Consider the following 25,932-nt stretch of genomic DNA (forward strand, 5'->3'; position numbering starts at 1 on the left):
AGGAATCCCTGAGACATACCCAAAACTGTACAGTGAAGATAATCACTGTTCAGAGAAACTGGTTCAACCCCTTCTGGTAGGATGTGTAGGATATTTTGCATGAGAACCCAACTGTTCATCACTTCAGAATGAATCTGTTTTCATTGGGACCATACGCTGTTCGGAACGCAGGTTAGATTCATTACAGGGTAAATTATCCACTCCAAAGCAGAAGCAAATGCCATGTCAGTCAGCTACATTAGAAGCAATCTGCACCAAAGTTAAAGTTTTCCAGAGGATATCTGGGGACATCACCCACCCAGAGCTCACTTCAGTGGGCGCCGGCTGGTGAAGGCAGCAAGCAGATAAAACGTTAGCGCTGCTGGACCAAGTGCACGCGCATGTACTCTGTGCATCTCACCGTGTGTGTGCTTGGGGGCTAGGGAGGGGAAGGAGCACAGGAATGCATTTCTCCCTCATCAACTATGTATAGTTTTAAGGTCAAAAGCCTGAATTTCAACCTGTTGACTTCCAAACTAAATTATGTGAGCCAAGGAAGACTGAAAAGGTGCCAACGCTTATAAGGAGCTGGAAAAAGAAAGCCTTCTCTACCGAGGTCCATCTACAGCCAAACCCACTGACTTCCTTCACGCTCCACTGCCACCCTGTTCCACAGGGGCCCGAGAACAAGCGTGTGGAAGCAGAATACAACAGGGGAAAACAAAGAACCCAACAACCAGGAGACAAGTAGCAGAACAGCAAAGGAAAAGCTCCCAGAACTGAGTTACTTTTTTGGTTTGTGTTTAAATGGATGAAGATATGGGCGAGAAAATTGTTCCAAGACACAATATTCTGCAATTCCTCCTTCTCCCACAGGCTTTTCATTCCCAACAAATTAGCTGAGAGAGCGAAGTCTCTCACAGACTAGGAGTCACCTGAAGTTCAAATTTAAGCTTAGTAAATTCAAATGTCAATTTTTCCCCCATCCATCTTTACTTTTAGCTGGGCTTCTTCACGCAGCTTTTAAAGAGAATAATCTGTAACTTTTGTGATTTTCTACTGATGCACTTCTCAAAACAAGAAAAATCTGTGAGAAGGCAGATGCTCACTAAAAGCCCACACATTCACTGCTGATGCTCCTCAGCATCCAACCTATCAGTGTGCTGTGAAACCCTACTCACTGAGCTGAGAAATATTTGACGTCTAGTACACTGTCATCCTAGCACCCCAGATGTATGCTATGAAATGCAGCAATCTCTCCTTCTTTGTATTTCACAGCCACAGTCACTCAGGACCAAGCCACAGAAGACTTACGGTTGGCATTACCTACCCTGGAGAACTATCTGAGAATGGGAGACTAAAAGAGAGAATGATGGAGAATGCAGAAGGAAGGAAATAAAAGGAGGGGAGAGGGGTAAGAGGAGCAGCCCCCAACATCCCAGCACTAAATATCACTCAAAAGATCCAAACCTACTCCTTTATTTAGTATCTCCACCACCAGAGGATGCTGCAACTGGCCTGCATAGGAGACTTCTTTACATGTCATGGCAAAAATTCAAAGGCAAAAAGAAACATCCCATGAAGAAAGCTGCCCAGACACCCACACAGTGCTTCACTGCAGAAGAATCATCACAGGTAAGTTGCCTACTTTTGCCTGCTGAAAACTCCCCTTGCTGCAGCTTGCCTTCCACCACTTGAAAGATTTAGTACCAGGGAGCTGGTCCTGCTGATGCCTACAGGGAAATGCAACAGCCATGCTGCTACAGCGCCATGGAGGAGCCGGAGCTTCAGATGTGGACCAGCAGGATGTGCACTTAATCACTAGGGACAACTTCTCAGTGAAGACACCTCTACAGGGTAATATTCCTCGAGACCCATCTTCCCTAGCAAGGCAATTCAACCCTAGACTGTACTTAGATGTGGTTACACCAAAACAGCCTCTAACTGAATGTGGGTATTAGCTTGCAAATTCATTCCCAGCCCCTCTTTTAATGTTTCTTCCCTTACATTTGTACTTCCAATGCCATCTCTGATTTTTGCCTAATGGGTTGTAAGCTTCTCAAGGCATACTAATGTTTTCAAACAAGAACTGTGAATCCTCATTCACTAACCTGCTGAAAGAAGTGGGAAGCCTAGCTGTTGCAGACTATAGTGTATGAGGCAGACCTTCATCTGTGCTACCTTTCAGCATTATTGATGTAATTGTTTCACTGACCTTTATGTCCAAAGACACAAAGAAGCTTGCTACCAATGAGAAAAGAACTAAGCAAGAACCTGGAAGAAGCGGAAAGCTGGAGGGGACAAAAAATGGCATCTTTCCTATCTTCTTGCATCACAGATGCATCTTCTTCTATCAGTTAATGACAAGACCTAAGAACAAATCAGCCTTGAGGTATCTAAGTGAATATGGCTCCCCTCGAAATTGGCCTAAAATCTTCCTAAGTGAAAGTGTGTCTAACAGAACACCTCACACGCCAGGCCACCATCAGGCTGCTCCTATCAGCCTCCATGCTGTTATGTGTCATTCTGTCAATTCTTGCACTTTTGTACAAAAAATAATTGAGATGCAGCTATTAACAAAAAACGATCTTAATGGTACTTTATTCTAGATCTAATTCTTTTCTCCATTCTCTACAACTCAAATCTTATGTAAGGAAATTAACTTTTAAGTTAAACTAGCTTTATTCCATCCATTCATATGTAAAGGGCATGACAGATATTGACCAACTCAAATCAATGGACTGAAATTGCTACACTGACTCTTTGGTGAAAGGGCGATTAGAGTGCTAATTGCTGTACAAGGAGATGATATTCAAAAACCTCAGCAAGAAAGCATGAATGCTATTCAGGAATTATACAAGGAATACCTCATCCAGACCAGCAATACTTCCCAGAGGGAGAGGTGCCAAATTTTTGGCTGCGTGAGGTTCTCAATGGGATCTTCCACATCCAGCAGTAAGACACTGATCCACTGAACTCAATGGGCTCTGCAGGTGTAGAAGTCTACTGGTACAAACTCTCCTGTAAACCTAAGATCAGTTCTCCTAAGTTCTCGTCAGGCTGGCAGTGGAAAAAATAGGAGGTGAATCAGGAGAAGGCAAGAATGGTGGCCCATTGCAGAACTCTATCAGACAGGACAGAGGGATTCCTACTTCCAATGTATATGAACAAATTCATTTTTAATAGTACAGTTTACTGCAAACTTAGTTTGCTCACTGAAAAATGTTACCTCATCACTTTTCAGGAAAAGGTCATCAAGGGATATACAAAACTGAAGTTTAAGTGGTGGAAGAGTTGATGTCCTAGGTTGCCTTATAGGAATGCAGATCCATAATGGCCAATGATTTCAAACGAGAATTATGAACCTGCATAACTTTGACAGCTTTTGAAATTCCCTGATTAAAATAACACTCAGATTAGGATCTGGATACTGTTCTGAATTACACCAGTACAAACTAACAGTGACCTTATACCAAAGAGCTCCTCTGAAATTTATACCAATTTGAGCGAGCAGAACTTGGCCCTCCATCCCTCCCCCCCCTCACACCCTGCATTTGCTAAGAAAGAGAAATGTAATGTGGAGCAATTAAACCCTGCAATAGCTGCAGCTTCATGAGAGAGTTTGATGGGCACAAGAATCATTTCAAGACCAAAGTCCTGAAACCAATTTATAGAAATTAACATCCTCTAAAAGTGACACAAATACACAAGCAGATTAAAGAATTAACCATTTGGTATACTAGTTCTTCACTTTTTTTCAGCCAGTCACCCAAAACATGAAGAATGAATATGGACACAAGGAAAATAATTTGCAAATCAAACAGTTGTCTCCTCAACAAAGCGTGGGGAACTTAATACAAAAATAAATAAATGCCTTGTCAGATTTGCCTCATTTCACAATACCACTGGGCATTCCTCAATCAGCAGGACAATCACAAGCAGGATTTCATAGGCTTCAACTCAACTTTTTACATGATTTAAAAACATTTAAATGTTACAAACATATTTAAATCACCACTTAAAAAATATTTGCCTTATATTATTAAGATCTATTTTACCAAGTATGAAATAAGGACTTCATAACAACAGAAGCATGAAAATCATTTTTGTTTCCTCCACCCACATACACTTGCAATTTCATAAAGGACACACACGTCATCCATACTCCTTTAAGTTTAAGGAGGACAAACTTTTCAAGAAAAGGAGATAGTATGATTGCTATGATAGTAAGGAGACAAGACCTCTCCCATTTAAACTCTGTTCTTTAGCAAGATGAAAGGAGAGGTTTGGGTCAGAGTTCGATGTGGGCCTGACTGCTAACGAAATGACTTTCTGTAGAAACTAAACTTAGTTCAAAGATTTCTTGCTCAAACAATTTATTAGGCCTCCCTATCACATGTGCTTGGTTCTCAGTTTCCTGGATTAGACTAGAATATATGCAATAGGATGTATTACACTAAGGTGGAAGGAAATCCCTCTTCTACAGTCGGAGACTGAAATGTGGGTTTTTCTATTCTCACTCATTTGCATCTCAGAAACAAGTCAAGAATAGTAGAGACTTGTTATACTAATGAAATAGGAGTTGCTTTTACAGTCAAAGTATAGTAGCAAATCTGAGCCCTATAAAGTCACAAGCAAATTCCTTTTTTCCCTTCCAGTAAAGAGATACATGTAAACACCTCTGGATTTCTGCTGCTGTTATCCCTTGGATTAAAAACAAAGTAAAAAAATAAAAACATCTAAAAGCTAGTGGACTCCATTCTATAAGAACTGAAATTACTCTGAAATTACTACCTAAGAGTCTGAACACCGTCTTCAGCAGGTGAGCAGTAAAACCAAAACTGTCCTGCCAAAAAAAGAAAGCAAAAAAACTCTTATTTACCTATTTTGCTTTAGTGATTTATCTTTTGGTTAGCCACAACTGCTGATAGGTACCTGCTAGTTCCTTACACACACACTCAGCTTCATGTTAAGAGCATCAAGTCCCATAAGAAATCCAAAAACAATATGGCTTGGTGTGAAAAAAAGCTAACAAAGTCACAATTTGAAACAATTTGAAAAATGCAACCGTTTGGAACTTACCAAAGGGCCTGAACTAGACTTGTGTGGATGGGCAGAATACCAATTGAATTCTTCCAGTTTCACCTGGAAAGTACCTGTCAGCCTGTCAGGCAAGGAGTCTGGGACAAAGCCACACTTGAAAAGGCAAATCATCAATGTTACAAGGCCACTGTAATTCAGCAGGGAAGGGAATTTCTGCACAGGAATCTTCACTATACCATTATTCTATTTCAACATTTCTGGTTTTGTTGGTTTTTTTAGTTTGGTTTTTTTTTTTTCCTCTGGGTTAGCTTTGCATCAGCCTTCAAATTTATGGGCAACAGTCAATTGTTCCCCTTGCTGCTCAATGAATTAAAAATCATCATCATCAAAATAAAAGTCAGCATGCATTAAGAACAGTGACCAGATCCAAAAGGGGACAAATCCCACTTTTTCCACTTCTTCACCAAAAGCAGAAGAAGAACTGCTGCTTCCTGCACCCCAAACACACACACCACGCACACAGAGGAGATCAAGACACTATCTTAACAAGCTGTCAAACTCATTCTTGAACATGGTCTTGTTTTAGGACTTCAGTGCACTATTCTCAATTCAATGTGCGCAGCCAAGTTTTCAATGCCAGATGCTACCTTTGGGAAAATAAAAAATAATAATAATAATAAAAAGACTTCTGCCCACTGGAAAACTTTCTACCAGATGCTAATGGGGATGGCAAGCACTGATCCAAACCCTAGGAATCAGTAACATGCATCCGTAATCTGAGGTATCTTCCCATTGCTAGGTCTTACTGCTAAGATCAATTACATCCAGTAACTGTGCTGTATCCTTAAGGAATTACTGGGGAACAGTGAACCTGCCTGCACTAAATGAGCACCAGTGCGTAACAAGCACATGTGAACGCTACAGCAAGGTTCACAGAGGGCTAACCCTGGTCAGTACTGAAGCTGGGGTTTTCTTTTTAACCCCTTCGTTTAAAAAAATTAAAAAAAAAAAAAAGGGGGGGGGGGGGGAGGGAAAGGAGAGGACAGAAAAAAAAAATAAAGGAAGAAAAGAAAGAAAACACAGGTCCCCCATCTACCTGCACAGAGCCAGGCAGACAAGCTCAGCTGGAGGTGGTGAAGGGCGCAGATGCGTTATTGGTACTGGTAGCGGTGGCACCGGTCACTGCAAAGCCTGTGGGAGGAGCTATGGAGCTGTGGCTGGGCTGCAGGTCCTTGGGGATGCCACTGTGGGAACTCAGCTGGTGCCCAAAAGCTGCGCTGAACTGAGGGAGCTGTTGTTTAGGGGAGGTGGAGGCCATGAGTTCAGCGGAGGCAGGACCCATGCCACTAAAACTGGTCTGCGGCAACCCCGGAAGCACACTGGAGCTGTTGGGGGTCACAGTGGCGAAGGCAGGCTGTGTGGTCTCTGAATGCGAGGTGGTAGGTGGTGTGGACAGGGAGGTGGACAGGAGATGTCCATCTGCACCAAGAAGGTTGCTAAACGGAGAGGGGTCCCCAAGATTGACAGGAAGATTTCCCCAATGAGTTCTGGGGTTGACCACCCCGCTAAGTGGCACGTCCAGCTGAGTTGGGAGCAAGTGCTGTGCCATCATGGGCATCTCTGCTGAGAAGGTAGCTGCCAGGTTATCACCAGAAAAGGATGCGGTGTGAGGGGATGTGATATGGTCACTGTAGGGAGACGGCACATGCTCACTATCATAATGGCTTCCATGGGGTGAGGAGTGTGAATGGTCACTGCTGTATTGCTGTCGTGAGGTGATCAGGTCATCTGCCTTGCTCAGCAGCTGGGCAGGGTGGGGCCTCTGGGAGGCATGGCTGCCATCGTGAAGTCCATGAAACTGTCCTGGGAAGGCTCTCTCCCCAAGGCCACTCTGGCTTATCAGAGTGGCAGAAGTAAGGCCGACGTTGGCTGGGGCTGAGAATTGCCCCTGGATCTGCCCTGCCAGGGGCGTAGGTGGGTTGGACAAGGTAGCAGAGCGGAGCAAGTTCTCATCCAGCTCCAGACTGGAGAAGTTATCATGTACTATACGCCCATTCAACAGCTCCCCCAGATCCGTGTTAACCTCTCGACTCAAGGACTGCATTCCTGGAGCTCCAGCACCTGTAGAGAACACCCCTATCCCTCTATCTGACAGCTCCTGAACTGGCACACCATCTGTCTGTGTAAGTACTCCAATGGTACTCAGGCACTCAAGAGAAGTTACAGCCTGTAGGGCCCGTTCCAGTTCTTCAGCCTCTTCTGTTGTTGGAAGGAGATCTCCATTTTTACCTGCAGAAACAGGGATATCAGAAGTTAAGCACTCATCTCAGGCGGCCCCCAGCACCTGAAGGATGCAGGGGTACAGAACAGCAGTGTATAAGTTTCCAGAATGGCTTGTGGTACAGAGAAAGTTTCCTTCACCAGTGTTGACTACAAAAGCAGCGTAAGAAAAACTAGAAACTAAAACGTTCCTCTCCTGTGAAATTCCTTCTCCTTTCCTCCTCTTCAACTTGTAGTATAAGGTGCCCCCCACTCTCACTGGATTTAAAGCAAAAACGCTTAAGCAAGATTTTCATCAGTGCTGCAATAAAACAAATTCAAATTGTCTACAAATTCCTTTCTGCTTACTGCAATACAGCCTAAAATTTATACAATCAGTACAATTTAAGCTAATTTCTACTGAAGTGCATACACTGATATCATATCTGGTCAGAAAATGAGCAAAGAAATCACATATTCCACACAGCTCCAAGCTGTTCTTATTTCTTTGTTACCTGTGATAGTTACCAAGCTTCAGAATCCAGAAATTCAGGCTGATCAAAAGCTAGTTTCAAAAACGTATTTAAAGATCTTATTTTCACTCTCCTCTCCTTTTATCAAAGACCAACATTGAACGTGATTTCAGCCCCACTCAATGGCAGAAAGATGCCATTACTAAGAATATGCTTGATTAAACTGCAACACTGACAGGCAATAAAAATGCAAAATGAATTATTAAAAAGCTAAACCAATTAGGATTTACAGAGCAGTAATTATAAGAGCAAGCATTCATCTACACACACCAGCCTTCTCAAAGGCTGCTTTACTTCAGAGCTCACAAACAATAGGGAAGACGCATTCTCCCTTGTCTAGAAGTTACTGCCTCTCTGAGAAAGCAAGCAGCCCCTCAAAATGCATGCTTCAGAAATACTTGTTTTTGCAATTCACTGACTGTGTTCACACTAGCATAGAATAAAATAAAACGATACCTTCAAAGAAATCAAAATCTTGCAAGTCATCGGGCAGCCGTGGCAGGACATCAGAGAAGTCTTCCTGATTCAATTCCAAGTCATGTGGAATGTCTGTGATTTCATTGGCGATATCATCAGGCAGCTCATCGGCACTCAGCTCTGGGGTGGAGGGGCTCCTGGACAGAAAGAACCATTAGTCCCCAGTGTTTGACTTTGATTCCTTCAGACAACAACTACGAATGGACATTTCCTCACACTTTATCCATCAAATTCAGTATTTGCTCAGTTCTAAAATTACTGACTCTAAGTTCAGTTGTTTTTTTTCCCCAACAGTCATATGGAGATGTAATTTCTCCAGAAGCATCTTCCTGCTCCAGATGCTGATCAGCACAGCAACATCACACCTTTCTACAGTACTTATTTACAACATTCAAGATAGCAGAGAGCAGGGTGGGGCAAGGCTGCCACTAACCGTATATGGGGCATCTCTACTGGCAGTGAGACACTGGCAGGCATGGTGAGGTTCCCTTGGGGCACTGCAGGAGGAATAGGTTTCTGGGGCCGGCGTGGGCCTCGCCTTCTCTTCTTCTTGTGTTTTTTGGTAAGTGCAGGTGGCTTTGTTTTTTTCCTGGGTTTCCTCTGCTGCTGGTGCTGAACTTTACGGGAGCTGTCCCCCCTCAAGAAGTTGTCCTTTGGGAACAAAACAATAGCAGCAGAAGAAAATAAAGAACAAATATTACTTTTCTTGCCTTTCTTTCCCCTCATTATGCTCGTATGTCATGCAAGAGAGACCACTAACTTAAACCCAGGCAAGACACAAATATTAAGCTGTTTCTTCCCTCTCTGGCAAAAAAATCACAGACACCAAAGTTTGGGGTATGGTAAATAGAAGAGGCTGTATAGTGTTATTTAACAAAACCATCGTAACAAATCCTAACTAAATCTCTGCAAAACTGTTCTTTTGGTAGCACTCCTGTGAATACTTTGTTAAGGTGGTAATAATGGAGTGTAGCAGCTGCAGACAGCATCCTCAACTGTCCTCTTCCGTACAAAAGAGACAGCACTCTAGGACTAGGGATTTGTAAAGAGTATGGTTGAGTAACTATGGCTTCACTGCTTTCTAAGAGTAACCCAGTGGCCATTTACAAAATAAAGCAAATATTTTTCAATTCTCAGTTACCATTATGCTGGGAATGGCAGAGGATTTTATCTGCTGCAGAACTAAATAGTGACAGACACAGTAAAGACTAGCTGGGAAAAGGGAAAACATCGCATACAAACCTGTTTGTTTAGCAGAAACCATCACATTTTAACCTAGAAAACTCAGTATTTCAGAATTATTAGAGAGAGGGGGCAAAAAAAAAAAAAAAATCCACAAGAAAAACAACAGACTCCAACAACAGAACAAAACAGAACCAGCAGTTTTATGCGTACTGCCTTGAAGAAAGGGCAAGACAGTAGTGGGTGCACATGATCTGAGAAGTTTTGTTCTGGAAGATTGAAGGCATAAAGGGAGAGTAGAGGACATCATCTCTATTTGTGCCTTCTCTCACTGTGTTGTAGGCCACTGCTTTTCCTCTGGGATGCAAAGATCCCTAAAGGGGATTAAAGACAGCTTCTTTAGTCACTGAAAGGTAAATTAAGTAGCAAAATCATTATGTTTGTAATTGCTTAATTGCTATCTACACTTCCTCTAGAAAATGCCTGGGATGCTGCGTAGCAAGGTTGTTTGAAAAGCAGTGCTCTGTCCATACCACAACTCATAGTACATTCAGAACCAAGGGCCAGGAGTGAGTCCAAATAAAATGGCCACAGGATCTCTAACAAAGACTTTGCTATTTCTTGATACAGGAGAGGAGGATATTCTCATGTGCACTTTGTTATATCATCAAAAGTATCTAAAAGATTTCTACAGCAGACTTTACACTAACCAGGAATCTTTTACCTTCTTAAGAAAGTAAAAGGCAATGAGCTCTTAAGTTTGTGAATTCTCTAATTATCAAGCAAGAGTTTACTCAGTACAAAGAAATAATTATGGTTTTGTACTCACCATTTTTTTGGCATGTTCTTCGCACAGAGGTGTCTGATGTGTAATGTCAAAAACTGGCACAGAGCACTGCTGACCATCTGCAAACTTGGCCGTGCAACTTGAGAAGAGCTGCTGAGAACGGTTCAGTAAGATATCTGCGCATTTCTGAGTCAGGAATAACACACAAGGCAATGATGGAGAAACGCCCTTTGATTTATCCATCTGGTAAAGATCAGAGCCTTCAACTTTATCTGTCCACGGATGCTACTTTTAATGAGTATCTTAACTTTGTTATTCAAGTTCAAAGCTAGGTAAGGCTCAAACCCAAGTTTTAAAGTGAAAAAGTGCATTCATGCAGAATCTCTAATGATTTTATTATATATTGAGATAGTTTTATGGAAGCAGCTATTTCACTAATGAGTTCTTAGCAAAAAGAAGTCTTTTCCTGGATTCTTAATCAATAGATCAATAGTACCAGTTGAAGCAGCATAGTCAACACGACTATTTCCTTACAGACTAATGACAATCCATACTGAAACATTAAAGAAAGACTATTTCTTAATTCAATCTTTTGAGGTACATTCTTGGCATTTATCTGTACAACTCAGACAAAGAAGTTTCAAGATCCTTCCTGCTCCCCTGAAAAAAAGATGTGTAATCAGACACAAAGGTCAAGTAAATCTAAACGTAAGCTCACTGATATTTCCTTCAGAAAAATTCCCTGCAGAGGTGAAAATGTTTCTAGTCTTAAAGCAAATCAAACAGGTATTTCATTGCGGCTTTTTTCAGCAGCAGTAGAAATACTCCTTCGGTCTTGAATAGTTTTCAGTTTGATTCTACCCTCAAGATCATTAGGTGTGCTCAAAAAAATACTAAAATGCTAAAATGCAAAAGGAAAAGAAAAAGAAAATGGGAAAAAGAAACTGCAGAAGGCAATCTGGATTGCAGACTGCTTGTTTCAGGTTTCCAGTGAGAAGAAAGTATAAACAAAACAGGTAGAAATGCAAAAATTACTATTCTTGACCATTCTATATACACCCACAAACAAAACCACTTAAAGAAAAATAAAATAGAATTCTGAGTCACATGGAAGATCCAAAACACAGCCAAACCAAACAACTGAAAAGGTGCACCATCTGCTAGCAACTGGAACAGAGACACACTAGTCTCTTAAAATACCAAAACCTTCAATAGAAGGAATTTCACCTACAAAAGCTCTAAGTCTTCATCTATAAAAATACCAAGACTGCAGAATTGTTAAGTATTCCAGGTCAGAGGTCTGCTTGTTTATAGTGCTCAGAATTAAACCTCACACGTAGTATGCTTCCTCCCCTCTGTGAGCTTCACACATAAACTCTTTACATCTTTCCAGATGTTGCTTGAAATTCTCTGCACTGGGAGTTCTTCCTCATTTAGAATTTGGACTTTCTGACTCCCTCTCTTCTGTTTCTTTAGCAATGCAAAGTAACAGATTTCCACCTTCCCCAGTCACTGCATACGTCATCTTTTTCAACCACATGTGAAAATTTGTTTCTATAAACCTTTCATAGTAAGTAAAATTTGTTTCATATAAACCTACTTGAATCTACCAAGAATTATATGAAAGCCGTGATATTGAGGGCCACGTGTTTTGTACCATTTTATCCATGAAATAAGATCATTTTCATACAGATTTCTTATACCCACTAGACATAGCTTACGGGAGTAAAACAATGTGACTACGAAAGGTATCAGTAACAAACCACTTATCTTCATTGCCTGCAGACCCACAAGGAAAAATTAAAAGCAATACAGCTGACAAGACACTAACAAACACTCATTACTTTGTGACAACACCTTTGTCAACGAACAACTCTAAAGCAGGAAAGCTTCCACTTCTAAGCAGTTAAAAGGATACGCTGAAAACAATGCCTGGTGAATGGAAGGGCCTTGTTAGTGCACAGTTCTCCCTTCGAAGTCCCACTACAGGTTGTTGGTTCTGCATCTCTCTGCCTGGCGTGGCTTGCGCTGAAACAAAAGCATAAAAGAGTTTGGAGTCCAAAACTCAGTCTCAGGTATTAACTTACCACAACCATTCCACTGACTGTGGCACAGCAGGATGAAACACTGTAGATCACATGTGTGTGTGTCATGATCCAGATGGGTGCACATCTACTACCACACTCTGAACAGGGATACAGAATAGATGTCAATGAAAGGTGAAGGTATGACTGTATTAACAGGATTGTTATTAATTTGATGGGGCCTTCATTGTAAAGAGAGGTGCTCTGGTGCTGTTACTATGTAAATATTACTACACACTGCAACAGAGCCCTGAACAGCAATAAGTGAGTGTCATCATAGGTGATCCTTAAAATGAAGTCAACTTTCAGAATACAAAGTATTGGGTATGCCCACATGGGCAGTCAAGTGCATTTTCAAGCCTGTTCATAAATCAAAACATGCCGAGCATCCCCAGAGCTTACATGCAAGCATGTGCTCAGACAAACTTAGACTGAGCTCTGGAGTGGCAGAGCCTGAGCGTGCTCAACATGGGTAAAAGCTCTCTGTCATCAACGTGCTACAGCCCAATCCACCAGCAGGTCCCCAGAGTGCTTCCTCAGCACAGCCTCGGTGCTTTGAGCCTGAGCTGCAAGCAGGCAACCAGACAGCAGTGTGGATGAGTACTGCAAGTGTTACACAGCTCACTCGGTGTTAGCCTGCTCTCAAGGCATTTGTCACCTTCACGTAGATAAAGCTGGAGGTTCCAGGGCTGAATTTCACCTCTGTACACGTTGTTTTCTAGGTTGACAAAAAGCTGCCTGTAGCCTGACTGCTTGCCTTCATCCATTACTGTCATCAACTGCACTTTGACTGAGCAAAGTTTTAGTTAGTGATACTACCTGTGAAAGATTCTGTAAATGAAAAGACTGCAGTTACCTAATTTAACTAGAGCAGTGATGACAGGCATACCTGTCTACACTAGTCTTCTGAGAACAATTTAATCTTTCATGTAATGAAAGGCCTCAGTAGCAAAAAACCCAGAAAGAGTTTGTCAGTTCTGGCAAGGGTTTTGCTGTAGCTGAAGTTTGGAGACATTTATGTGTCTTCATAAACGAGTCGTATACCTCTATATTACACTTTTGAGAAGTTATTCCAGCATCACTCCACCTCCCCAGCAATAAGCCCTCCCACTGCCAAGAACCACAGCCCACTGGCCAGGAACAAGAGCATCTAATCATCAGAATATACTCTCGATACCTGGCCTGTCTCTCATACCAGCTCTCCCCAAACCCACAGTAACACACCCTGTAAAGCAAAATCAAGGAATCAAAGGGAACTGGGGGTACCCAAGGGTTCAGACTTACTCAGTCTCTATACAACACATACCAACCAACTCTCAGTACGCCAAGAGCTGGAGGGATGTTGACATTACCTCGAAAAAATTCCCACTGAAGGTAACCTTCAGAGCTGTTAGAAGATTTTTGTTACCGAGTTTCATTTAATGCTAGATTGAGTTAAATCTAATAAAAAGCATGAACTTAAGTTTGATTTGCTGGGAAGAGAACTAAAAAGTGGTAAAGGCTGGAGGGGAGGGGAGTTTAAAAAAGCAGGAAAAAAAAAAATGAATTGAAGCAGTAAACTGCAGACCAAACTCAACACTTTCTGCAGAACTGGGCTTAGCAAAGTGCCAGATATTTGGAGACAGATAAAATGCATACATTCATTAGCAAGAATAAATTTTAGTGCGCCACTAAGTTCTCTTAAGACATTAAAGAATCCAGCTACCTCTGAACAAACAATCCACGTTTTAGAACACAAAGCTGAAAAATGCCTCTTTTAATAGAAAACGATGTATGCCATGATTATTTTACCCTGATGGCAGCATTTTCATGCCACGGCTGCTCTGCTGTGAGCATGCCTACCAGTTTCAGAGTTCAGCATTTCAGCTTCAGCTGCTAGAAACCCTGCCCACCTTCACCCTGCCCCAGTCATGGGTTACTGCAGGTGAAGCTCTCACCTGCTACGAGCACAGGTCGCTCTCCGGAGTTCCTGGATCAGTTGCCCGGCACGCTCTGGCTCTCTGCTGGCCGCCTGCAGCAAGGCTTTCCGGAGCGTGTGCCGGCATTTCTTCTGACGAGATTCTGCCCGCTCCAGGCGGCAGAGGTGCTTGTATTTCTGCTGAAAGTAAGTGCAAAGTCTGGTCACCCTGGAACTCCTGTCATCCGCATTGTCATCATCGGACCTGGAGGCAAGAAAAAAGAAATAAACACAAAGAGACTTTAACCGATTTCTTTTTTTTTAAAGGAATTTTAACATGTCTATTTAATAGAATTGTTAAGTTGGCCTCCATCTTCTAGCCCCACAGACACCCGAAGGCTGCAAACAAGCAGGGTTGCTCGAGAAAAGGGTAAGAACAAGAACCTGTTTGAATTCTAAAGGTACTTACCCTTCTTAGCATGTCATTATTAGAGATTACATCAATTTATCATCAACTCTGACACATTTAAATGTCTGGAGCCTGCTGTTCAAAAAAAAAAATCTATACTGTTAACCTTTATTTACTGTAAATGTCTCAGCAAATGAGACAAACTCTTAAATCAAAGTGCAATTAATGGTGAAGACTAGGGTGGGGAGCTACTCAGTGGAAATTTATTGAAGAAAGGTCATGTGGAGAAGATGGTCAAATTCTAACAAGTACCAAAACTGCTGACCTTTTCCAATTTCCCTTACTTTGCCAAGTGGTGTTTTTCCTCCTAAACCAGCTAGCTGTTCATGTTCCCTGCCTCTTGCACTAGACATATACCAATGCCATGCCCACAGCAAGAAGGGACTTACTTCACTCTTCTTACTAAGAAATACCCACAGTGTGTCCCTTGACTTTTAACACGCAAACCCAACCCTGCAGCTCTCACAGATAAGCCTGGACTGATATCCCAGTTTCATCACAGTTAGCTGCAAGAACACTGTAGGGTAACACAGGCCACCTCCTCATTACTGCACCAATTCTGAGAGGATTTTAAAAAAGGGGGCAAGGGAGAAGTAAGTACCGGTGGCTACTTTGTAAGGAGATTTTAAGACAGTGCTGCTCTCCCTTGCTGCAACGCTACCCATGCAGGAGAAATGCATGTTTAATTCTGAAGTTATTGAGGGGAAAAATCAGACCAGCAATGATCAGGACTGATCTCTGTCTTTGTTTGCTTGAGAAAGCTTCTTCCCATGTATCTGGGCTTTCTAAATGTCCAGGCACTTATCAACAGGACCACCAAAGCCATGTCAACGTGCTCAGTTTGATGAGATCAAATAAATAAATAAAATCACAAAGCAATGAACTTATCTTTGGGAACAACAGGGTCCCTGGTGATACCAAGTAGTCCTACACACCAGGCACCACTTTGCAGAAGGATGGTTTTGCTCCCAGAGCAACAGAGCGAACTGAATCTAAGCAAAGAAGACCTTGTTCAGTTTTTCCTTTAAGCTTTCCCTTACAGAACCAAGGAACTTTTTGTCAGCTTCCCCATTTGAGAGAAAAGAAATCCAAACAACTGAAATCAATCCCATCCCCTCAAGGCTCTGGCAGTAGAGCTTGGTTGGTGAGACTGAAGGAACCAACATCCAAACCTGTGCCTGGCAAAGCAGAGCTCAACTGCTGATAGCAGAAGAATGCAAGATATCGGTCAGGATAGTTACTACACAAAGATCCAGAAAAGTGAGCAGAACAGCTGTTCCTGTAAGGCAGTATGACTAAAATCCACTTTCTTTTGTGGAAAATCTTATTCCATCTGCACACAGGCTAAATTTAAGAGACTTTCCAAAAGGCATCATCACAAGGACTGCCCACAGAAACTCCACACAAGCACACACTGGTTCCTAATACACATTTTTTAGAGGTTTATGTCAATTCAACCATACTGCAAATTCTGCCCATTAAGACAGATAACAGACTACTTTCAAAAAATATAAATTGCACGCAACTAACCACTGCAATTAACCGCTGTGCGGCACATGCAGCTTGTTAAAGGTATTTAACGTATGTAACGTCTAAAATATTTTCACACTGAAGATGAAAAAAAATTCACTTATAAGCATTCACAGAAAAGAATGCCTAATGAAACAAACAAACAAACAACCTGATTAGAAAAAATAATGTGCTGGAGCACAGGCTGCCCAAGGAAGTTGTGGATGCCCCATCCCTGAAGGCATTCAAGGCCAGGCTGGATGTGGTTCTCTGGGCAGCCTGATCTAGAGGTTGGCGACCCTGCACACAGCAAGGGGTTCGTAGCTAGACGATCACTGTGGTCCTTTTCAATCCAGGCTATTCCATGATTCTATGATACTCTATACAGATTTTCATCCTAATTTATTAGAAGAAAGCAAATATATGGATGGAATCAGTTACACATAGATCAGCCTGGGGTCTGAAATATTGCTTTATCTGCACTGGGACAAATCACTTAAACAAATGTGCACACATATTAATTTTAAATTTGGTTACAAAAGTTAATTCAGCATTAAGTAAAGAATATTCCTTAGGAAAAAAGGTCTTTCTGGAGGAAAGAGTGTTTTTCAATGCAAATGTCTCTAGATTGGAGAGCTTGAGCTTGCTTTTCATTCAAATAGACAGAAAAAAGTCATAGTATTTTAATACATTTTGAATTGAAATTTATGAGATCACTTTATGAAACAAGATGAAAACACACATATAAGACATAGAAAGAAGTCATTCCTGCAATTAACAAGGGTTTATTTCAAGGCAGTTTCTAAAAAACCTACTCAGAAGCTATTTCCCAGCCAGCTAGATTAACCATACATATTTCTGTGAGACCTAAGCACAGCACAATGACATCCTCTTTTTTTTTTTTCTTTTTCAATAAAACCTAGGCAAGTATCAAAACTGAAAGATACTTTTTACTTTTGTCCCTTCATAGATAACTTTATCACCCTCTGTTTCGCCTATTTTCTTATGCCACATTTATAACTTTTGAAGCTGAATTTAATGTGTGGCATTTTGATTTTCAAAAGAATTCAGAAAATGCATGCAAGCCATCTGATAAATCATCCAAAGAGCTTCTTCCCAACCCTTCCCTGTAGGGCTGTCATGCATAGTCATCAAGGGAATTACCATTGACTTCATGAAGAAAACAAAGGCAGTAAAAAGGGAGAGCAAAAAAACCAAAACAACCTGTGAGCAGGTAGCACTTTCTTCTACTCATCTGCTCTGAGAAGCATTCCTGCTGCTGTCTTCAGAGGAGTCAGATGGAAATAGGTGTGCTATGATGACTGCCTTTGGCTTGTACTGAATTACGTAATAACCAATGAAGTGACAGTATTGTTGAAATCCACCTTAATTATTTCTGTGGGTAGGTGCTTTTAGGGTCCTGAAACACTTTTCTCCAAAAGTATACTTCTAGATACCATGTACTGGCATTAAGGGAACACATCAAATAGCAATTACAGTTGTATAACTTTTCCCATAACTCGAACGGTCATACTCATCTAACCATCTGCATGGAATATTTTACCATATTAATTGCACATACAATTAACTTACTATAGGAATGTATCTTCAAGAAATATTCTAAACTAACAAAAAAGACAAAAACAATACTTTCAAAGTTAAATGACATTTCCTGCAGAAGCTAAGAGAAATATTTGGAGGGATCTCCCAAAGGAACTGCATTGAAGACTTTGAGAAGTTCAGTCTCAAGTGTATTTAGAAGAAGGTAAAGAAGCAATTTGTTTGAGGGTTATAGTTAATGTGTGTGCTCAAGCACAAATGAAAAAGAGAGAGAGAGTGGCTTTAATTTGACCAGCTTAACTAGAAAGAAGAGTAAGCAAATTCCCACAGTTTTAGGCATTTGCTTTTGGAACTCGATGGCTTTGGAGAACTATTTCCACTGCTTTCCTGCTTTTTTTTTTTTTTAATCAAAACTCAGAGCTCAGGAAGCTGACCAAATCAGGAGCTATCAGACTGAACTGCCAGCAATACAGTATCATTTTGACCAATCAAATCACCCAAGAAACTGTTTGAACTTATTTGTCTTCAGCAGCCGACAGACCAAAGTGCAAAAATGTCCAAGTGTTCAGAAGCTATTTCCCAGAAAAACATTTCATGTAGAGAAAGCCTCTACAGAAGGTTGCAGAACAGAAATAAAGTTTTAGCAGGCTGACAGCAAGTGCACGTGTCAATGTTTATGAATAAACTAAATCAGGAAAGCTGCTGAGGAGAGCCAACGCTGGGCAGACTGACTGAAGTACAAAAGCAGCCAGTACTACACAAAAATGTATCCATCATGATCAGTTAATAAACTGTTTAATTCAAATGCATAAAATGGTAGAACAGATCAGAAAGATGTCAAGAAAAGGTATCAATATGAGAAATGATGAGGAAAAATTCAAAGGAAGTTAAGACAAATAGAAGACAAAATACACACGGATGACCTTTAAAAGTTATGGAAAAAAAAAGCACCAGGGATCTAAGGAAGAACTAGTTCAAATGTCAAAGAGAGATGAGCATATGGGAGTCATTTGATAGATATATCTGCTTTGAACATTATGTGTGATTTAAAAGATGAACTGAATGTTGCTTCATGTTCTCCCAGAACATTTTGGTTCAGAAGTCACCTTTCAAGTAGAACTAAAGCTTGTGAAAGTTTACTCTCTGACTTTCAACGCCCTAAAAACAATGGTCTTTCATAGTTTTGAAACTCCTTTCTTCTTAAAAAGTAAAAATCTACCCTGTGATTAGGCTTCGACTCACTAAGGGCTCTCAGTACTTGGTATGTTGCTGCCTGTCCTGATAACAGCTCTGTTGCTCACTGTGCAGACATGCTTCAGGGACAGACAGAAGCTTGGACAAGTCTCAGAATTTCCATTTAACAATGAGATGATGCTAAATGCTACTTAACTGGGATATTTAAAGAATAAATAAACGGGAGAAAGCTGTAGTATCAAGCAATTCATTAACTTACTGAAAGAGAACATCTTTACAGAAACTACAGTCAGACATTATTGAGACCCAATTTCCTTTTGTTAACAGTTTCTTTACAGCAACACACTTGAGACGCTTTGCTTCAACTTTGCACCTTACAACTTATGTTAATAAGGATGTGTATTAATGATATCCTGGTGTAAGTCCAGATTCATGGTTTAGCAGAATAATGAGACCAGTACTGGCTTTTCTGCACCAACAGCTGACACCTGCTCAGACATATCCCCTTCCTCCTTTCAGTGCTCCCCAGTATTTAACAACAGTTTATTCACTTCTTAATTACTAAAAGAAATACCATGCCCTTTGAAAAAAAAAAACACATTAAAACAAAATCCTGCACAATTACCATTACAATTAACAAGTAAAATGCAGTAAGTTTACTAACAAGCTTATTCACAAACAGTAGGGAAGACAAGAAACCAAGAACAATTCCTTTCTCCTTTGGTTACAAGTCAGGAAATCTCTCCATCCAGCAAGACACACAAGTTCATGAATAAACATCACTAAACCCAACTAAATTTAGGCTAATAAGCTTAAATTCTTTCCTGATGCATCCTTCTCACAGCAGACTGCGCAGAGGTGTCCACTTTAAGTGAAAGCTGGGGCTGAAGGCAGAACACTGTTTAATAGCTCTTCACAAATGAGTTCAAAAAATCCTTCGTTTCAGCAAAACTCATACAGGCCCAATGACTCCACTGAAGTAAATTTCATATTTACATGATTTACTACACCAAGGCCAGCATGAACACTGATGAATCATACTCACTCATGTCTTTCAAAGCCGAGGGTTTCTCGGACAGACCACGCGACCTGGTAAGGGGAGGTTTGCTCTGAATCCTCCAACTCCTCTCCACTGTCTTCAGACCAATCCAGCCCTATGGGTATTGAAAACATGAAAGCTGGGTGAAAAGTGGACCTGCCTCCCACAGGTCTCTGAACAACCTGTGGCAGAAAAGACAGACATGTAGCACAGCTTGCAAGCAAAATTATGTTTGATTAAATATATAACATTCTCAATTAGAATGCAGACTTACATTAGCATCTTCATTACACTGTGCAAACAGCATGCACTGATTTATTTCAAATTTGAGTTTTCCTTTTAAAATTCTTCCTGGACTCTTTATCCACAAGCAGTGAAAGTGAAGACACCAGCTTTCTTACCTACAGAAAATGTTACAGCTTTTCCACCAAGCACATGGAGGTAACATAAGGTAACAATGAAATCACTGCCACAAAGAACTTACAGCCTGGTAACTTCTAAATCTATATGATCTAAATAAACCACTTTCATTTCTGCTTATGTTCTGACCAATGCTCTGTGCCAAAACACCCAGAGAGTGGGAAAACTGCGAGACAGAGCAGCATGGGTAGAGACAGATACACAGCTACACAGGATGCTCTGCTGCTCAGTCTTTGTAATTGCCTGCCAAATGCATATATTAGCAGGAAAACAGAGCCACAAAAAATGTAAATACTTGTGCACTTTTAAAATGGAGCATGCTTTTCCTTAATGATAATACAGTAGGTTCAACTCATTGTATGCATCAACAGCCTCTGTTAGTCAAACTGATGGACCCTGTTATTGGTTTCCCTGTGATATGCTCAGGTGGAAAACATTAGCTGGGGCATCTTTTGCAATTTTGCCTACTCTCTCACCCACATCCAGTAAAATTCTTTCAATCCCTTGCAGCAGGTGGGATAAAAATCCTGCAGCCACATTTACAAGCCACTGTCACTGCTTTTTCATTTCCTCATGCGCTCCTTGAAAGTGGCACAGCAGTTTGGACAGAATTAAAGAACACTTTATTTTTACTGAAAAGAAACTAAACAGCTCTATCTGAGATAGTTCTGAAGCCAGATGCTTTCAGTTTGGGAAAGACTTCAGTACTTGATCACCTACATTCTGAGATACAGGCACATGTCATTTGGAACACAGTCATCAGGAGCCCCTCTATCATTCAGAACTGACATTCCTAACAGAAAGATTAGAAACCCTGTTCTTCAGCACCTTCAGCATCCTGAAAATATTTTCTTGGTTCCTATCTTTTAAGATATGTATACGAACTAAATTAAGACAACTTAATACATTTGAAAAAATGCCAGAATTACACTGTCTATGTTTTCTACACTCCCCCCTTCCATACAGTAAGGGGAATATAACCTCACCAGGAGATAAAGACTGAGTGCAATGGATACCAAGTAACAAATTACCCAAAGTTTAAAAATAAAGACAGAGTTTGGGTTGTTTTCACTTTCAATGGGCAATGAAGAAACAAAGAGATAAAATCTAACCCAGACTCAGCTGTACTCACACTAAAGACTGCAGCTATACTAACAACCAATTACATGCTGCTGATAGCACGTACACATATAAAACTGAGTTTCTCTCTTTAAGGGTTCTGCACCACCATCTGTAGTGCTACTTCATCAATAAACACAAATCCTAAAATTTTCCAAACTAGTCCTTAATATCAAGGCATATTATGAATAAACAACAACTTCATTTTCCACTCCAATGTGCTTAATGTGTCAATTCTGTTATTTGCCAAATGTGAAATGTTTCCAGTGCGTACACCATTTTTACATTTTATCTTATTTTAGTATAGCATTTGCTTAACCCTGCATTGGTAGGTCCAATCCATTTCCTACTATGCCACTTTTTTTAGGAAACTGTATTTCCTTCAATTCAAACACCATATGAGAAAGTAAAACATGAAACACAGAAAGTGATCTTTCTATGGCATCCCGAAACAGAGGTTATTTGAGTTTGTGACACATGGAAGTGCCTACAGAGCTGCCATTCTTCAGAAGACCTGCGTTATATGTAGGATGATCAAACAACATTTCTGAAGAACAATGTCCTTTAGAGAATGTTATGGGATGCTAATTATCTTTGAACAAATAGTCAAGCTATCCCGTGAGTGCCAAAGGGCAGATCTTAACTGCAAATTAAAAAAAGGTTAATTGAAACAGCAAAAATTACAGATGTTTGCAATTAAGTAAGATGTTCACGTAAGTACTTCCAGATTTATTTGAAGTCCTAAAAACAGAATCATCATAAGTGGCATTCCTATTCTAATATCACATACTGACCTCTGTTCCTGTTATTCCTGTCAGTATTTTACTTGTTAGGAAAGCACAGTCTAAAACTAAGCAGAAAAGCAAGGTAATTTTGGAGTATGAGGGACATGTCAAGGAAAGCCAGGTGTACCTGAGTCTGTATTCATCATCAGACAAATAAACCCTAGGTTAGCTGCCTTTTTTGAAGCTTCATAGAGCACTTCTGCTATAGCAGCAAGCTGGTTATTTTTACTTAAATTTTTGCAAGCAATAACTGATTATCACAGTTTCTAGATAATAAGGAAGGAGGAAACTATTTCATGCAGATAAGACCCCACCTCTCCAACTACCATTATAAAGTTACTAATATATATACTACTACAGTATATATACAGTAGTATATATACTACTACACAATGATACTCCTCTTTTGTTGAGCCATGTTCTGTACACAACTGGATCCAGTCTAGAAAAACTCCCTTGTTTTCCAACTCTCCTAGCCAAGTCAACCATAAATTTGGATCTGCACTGAATAATGGGCCAAATATCCCAACTTTTATTTGCACTTATTTTGTAACCTGCACTTGTCACACATTTAACTTTGTCTAGTCTCCAACGGCCCTTTACTAAGCAGGCTGCAAATCTTCTATACAATGCATATGTTGTCAAGCAATGCTTTCTATACCTCAGTTTGATTTCTCAAATGATTAATGGGACACTAACAAGAATGAACAGCTAAAGTGCCACTAACCATGCATAACAGATCCAGGCATCCCTCCGCAGAGAATGCGGCTAACAAAAAGACAAAGTCATCACCTAGTGCAGGTTTATTTCATACAGACCACACATGAAAGCAGGACAGAGGTAGGAGGACATTCCTCTTTGGTGTTCTGGTTTCAGAATAAGAAAAGAAGAGGCAAGGCATTTATTATCTACCCACCTAGATGTGGAAACAGATCAGTGTCCAGCTGCTGTTTTCGAGTGCACAGTTTCACCAGTCTCTGTAGCCGGCTCATGCAGGATGAGTGTGGAGAAAAGGCTGTGGCTTTCATTAGGACCCGATCAGTCCTTGGAGGGTCCGTGACGGGAGCCCTAGCAGGTGGCAGGAGAGGCAGAGGTCTCTTGTTAGACAACTGCCGGGCTTGTGCTATAGTGTGTGTGGTGGGTGCCACTCCCTGCATTGGTAGGCTGGTGTTCGGAGGTTGAGGTGACTTGCAGACTATGCCCTGCGGTAGCCCTGTTGGCTTTAACAAAGCTGATGAAGGTGGCAGATGGGAGTGCTGCTGCTGCAGAGGCTGCTGCTGCAAAGGTGCAGGGAGGGGGCTAAAGTGCTCTTGGCGAACTTTTAAAATCTCTGTCTCTCTCTGGCGCTGCCGGTTTTGAGCCAACTTGCTCTGCAACTTTTTCCTCACCGTTGCCCCTTTCTTTAGGTCATCATCCTCCTCGTTGAAAGCAAAGGGGTCTTCTAGTTCTGCCTCCAGGTAGTGGAGAGGAAGCCTAGCCCCAGGAGGGGAGAGGGACATCCCGTCCAGTCCATTGGGCATCTTCAAGGCCAGGGTGGGCATCGTCAGACTGAGGGCCATAGTATCCATCTGGTGCCTGGCCTTTACCTCCTCTATGGGATCATTCTTTTTCTTCCTCTCCTTTTTCGGTATAAAGCCAAGTACCTGCAGATGGCTGTTGCAGTACCTATGAAAAGTAAAAGCAGCCAGTTCCTAATTCAGTTCTTGCAAGTAAAACCTGAAGAAAACAGACCTCACCAAGTGGAAACCTACACACAACTTCAGAAATCAGATAAAAACACAGGAGATTTTACATAAATCATAAACAATCCTAACACAACAGATAATTGTGATGTTCCCAACCTATAACAAACTTTTCCAAGTGACAATGTCACTTTCCTATTCACAGGAGACTCTCACAGTATATTCAAATTATTTACATTCTAGTAGGGTAAATAATCAAAACCCAAAGCGAACAAAATAAATGGACTGATACATAAAAGAGTAAGAAAGAACTTAAGACCTTAACTGATCATACAAAACCATTTCAAAAGCTCCCAGGAAAGATTACACAAATGACTACTTCCTTCATTTGGCTGTTCCTCCCCTGGTATTAGGGCTTTCATCAACACACACATCATTGTTACGAATCCCACTTAGTAGGGAATGGTTTATCATGGGGACAATCTCACTGGAGATACTTTCCAAGATGGGTGAGTATTTGCACTTTATGAAAAAAAAAAAAAAGCTTCATATTTAAGCTCTGTTTTAGTAATTTAACATAAAAAATTTGTAGCCAAAGAATTAGCGGAGTGCTCTTCAAATAAAAATCTAGTGTAAAAGAAATTCTGTGTTTCTGGAAAACACAGTGCCAAGAATATATATATATATATATATATATATATATATATATATATATATAATATATATATGTATGTATGTATATGTATATAGGTTTCAAGTTCTAATATAAAAGAGTTGCAATTTATAGGCTAAGATAGCATACTAAGAAGTAAACAATTAATTTCTGTCTGTTTAAAACAAGCAGGCAGTGGAGATATAGGAATCACAATCCTACATTTTCCTGCTCTCATAAAGGCAGGACTTCCTGTCTCTGTGGAATGCCCCAGTTATGAGGCTTCTGTCCTTTGCAGATCCCATCTACAATCGCAGCTTACAGATGAAAACAAAGATACGATAAAAGAGTGATGTCTATGTCATGGTATTTTTGGACAAGATAAGGAAATACCCATGAAAGTATTCTTTAAAGTCTTATCAGTATGATAGAGTAGAACAGAGCATCCTGTAAGGGACATAACCTGAGAAAATTAAGTTTTGTGGAACAAAAAAATAAAAATGAAATGATTGCTGGTCTTAGTGAGGAAAAAAAAAATAACAAAAAAGGTCAAGTCAACCCTGCAACATTGAATACTTCAGTTTAGCAGCCTTCAATTTGTCACCCTGTCCCTAAAGAAAGCAATATGTGATGTTTTCTCAATGGTCCATAAATGGCATAAATGTAAATTCCTATATTAACAATCTGCATATAGGTAATGCCTTGAAGGGTCCACACCCATAAGGATTTTACAAATCAAAAAAGGCTGAAAAGCATTGCTACATATTACTGTCTAAATAATTTCCTCATTACATTAAGTCAAAAGTAATAAATAAATGAGACAAGCTTAAGTCCTTATTGGAACAGACTACAATTCTGTAAATTCATACTGAGAGATGCACTTCCAAAAATTAAATTCTATAATGAGGGCTCAGCAAAGCTTCCCTTAAAGCCAATAGCATTATTCGTGTAATTAAAATTAAGCACTTTCTTAGCATTTTGTTTGAACAAGACTGAGATCAGTTAGGACAGCACTTTCAGTATGACAGAATAAAAACCACAAACAGACAAGACAAACACAATGGGTTTTTTTTCCCTTAATACCATAAAAATGAGAGCTTTGCTCAGTTTGAATGCTTCCCTTTTACTGTTCAAAACTTATATTGCCACCTTGTGCTTGTGCAGGAGCAAGGAGGTGAAACTGGAAAGGAAAGAGAAAGCCAAATATAGAAAAAGTAAATAAACCTATGGAAAGGTAGTAGGCTTCTCTCTGAGTTTTAGGC

General features: G+C 40.5%; 1 protein-coding gene across 6 annotated transcripts in view; it reads right to left on the reverse strand.

The window, feature by feature from the left end:
• Nucleotides 1-3,636: 3,636 nt before the first annotated feature.
• Nucleotides 3,637-25,932, reverse strand: part of INO80D (INO80 complex subunit D) — a 35,024-nt gene continuing 12,728 nt past the window's right edge. For 5 of the 6 annotated variants that reach the window (XM_042874451.1, XM_042874450.1, XM_042874448.1 and 2 more), the window contains 8 exons: nucleotides 23,253-24,001; nucleotides 20,019-20,127; nucleotides 14,282-14,506; nucleotides 12,179-12,288; nucleotides 10,303-10,436; nucleotides 8,725-8,942; nucleotides 8,271-8,428; nucleotides 3,637-7,311 (listed from right to left, as the gene is read on the reverse strand). In XM_042874451.1, the coding sequence (XP_042730385.1) occupies nucleotides 6,143-7,311; nucleotides 8,271-8,428; nucleotides 8,725-8,942; nucleotides 10,303-10,436; nucleotides 12,179-12,288; nucleotides 14,282-14,506; nucleotides 20,019-20,127; nucleotides 23,253-24,001 (2,872 nt within the window). In that variant the 3' untranslated portion in view covers nucleotides 3,637-6,142. The remainder of the gene's footprint in view (nucleotides 7,312-8,270; nucleotides 8,429-8,724; nucleotides 8,943-10,302; nucleotides 10,437-12,178; nucleotides 12,289-14,281; nucleotides 14,507-20,018; nucleotides 20,128-23,252; nucleotides 24,002-25,932) is intronic. The other variant, XM_042874449.1, reaches the window with a different exon arrangement.

The sequence above is a fragment of the Lagopus leucura genome, unplaced genomic scaffold (genome assembly GCF_019238085.1).
Source record: "Lagopus leucura isolate 7727_CA_CO unplaced genomic scaffold, USGS_WTPT01 Super-Scaffold_100012, whole genome shotgun sequence".
In the NCBI taxonomy this organism is placed as follows: Eukaryota; Metazoa; Chordata; class Aves; order Galliformes; family Phasianidae; genus Lagopus; species Lagopus leucura.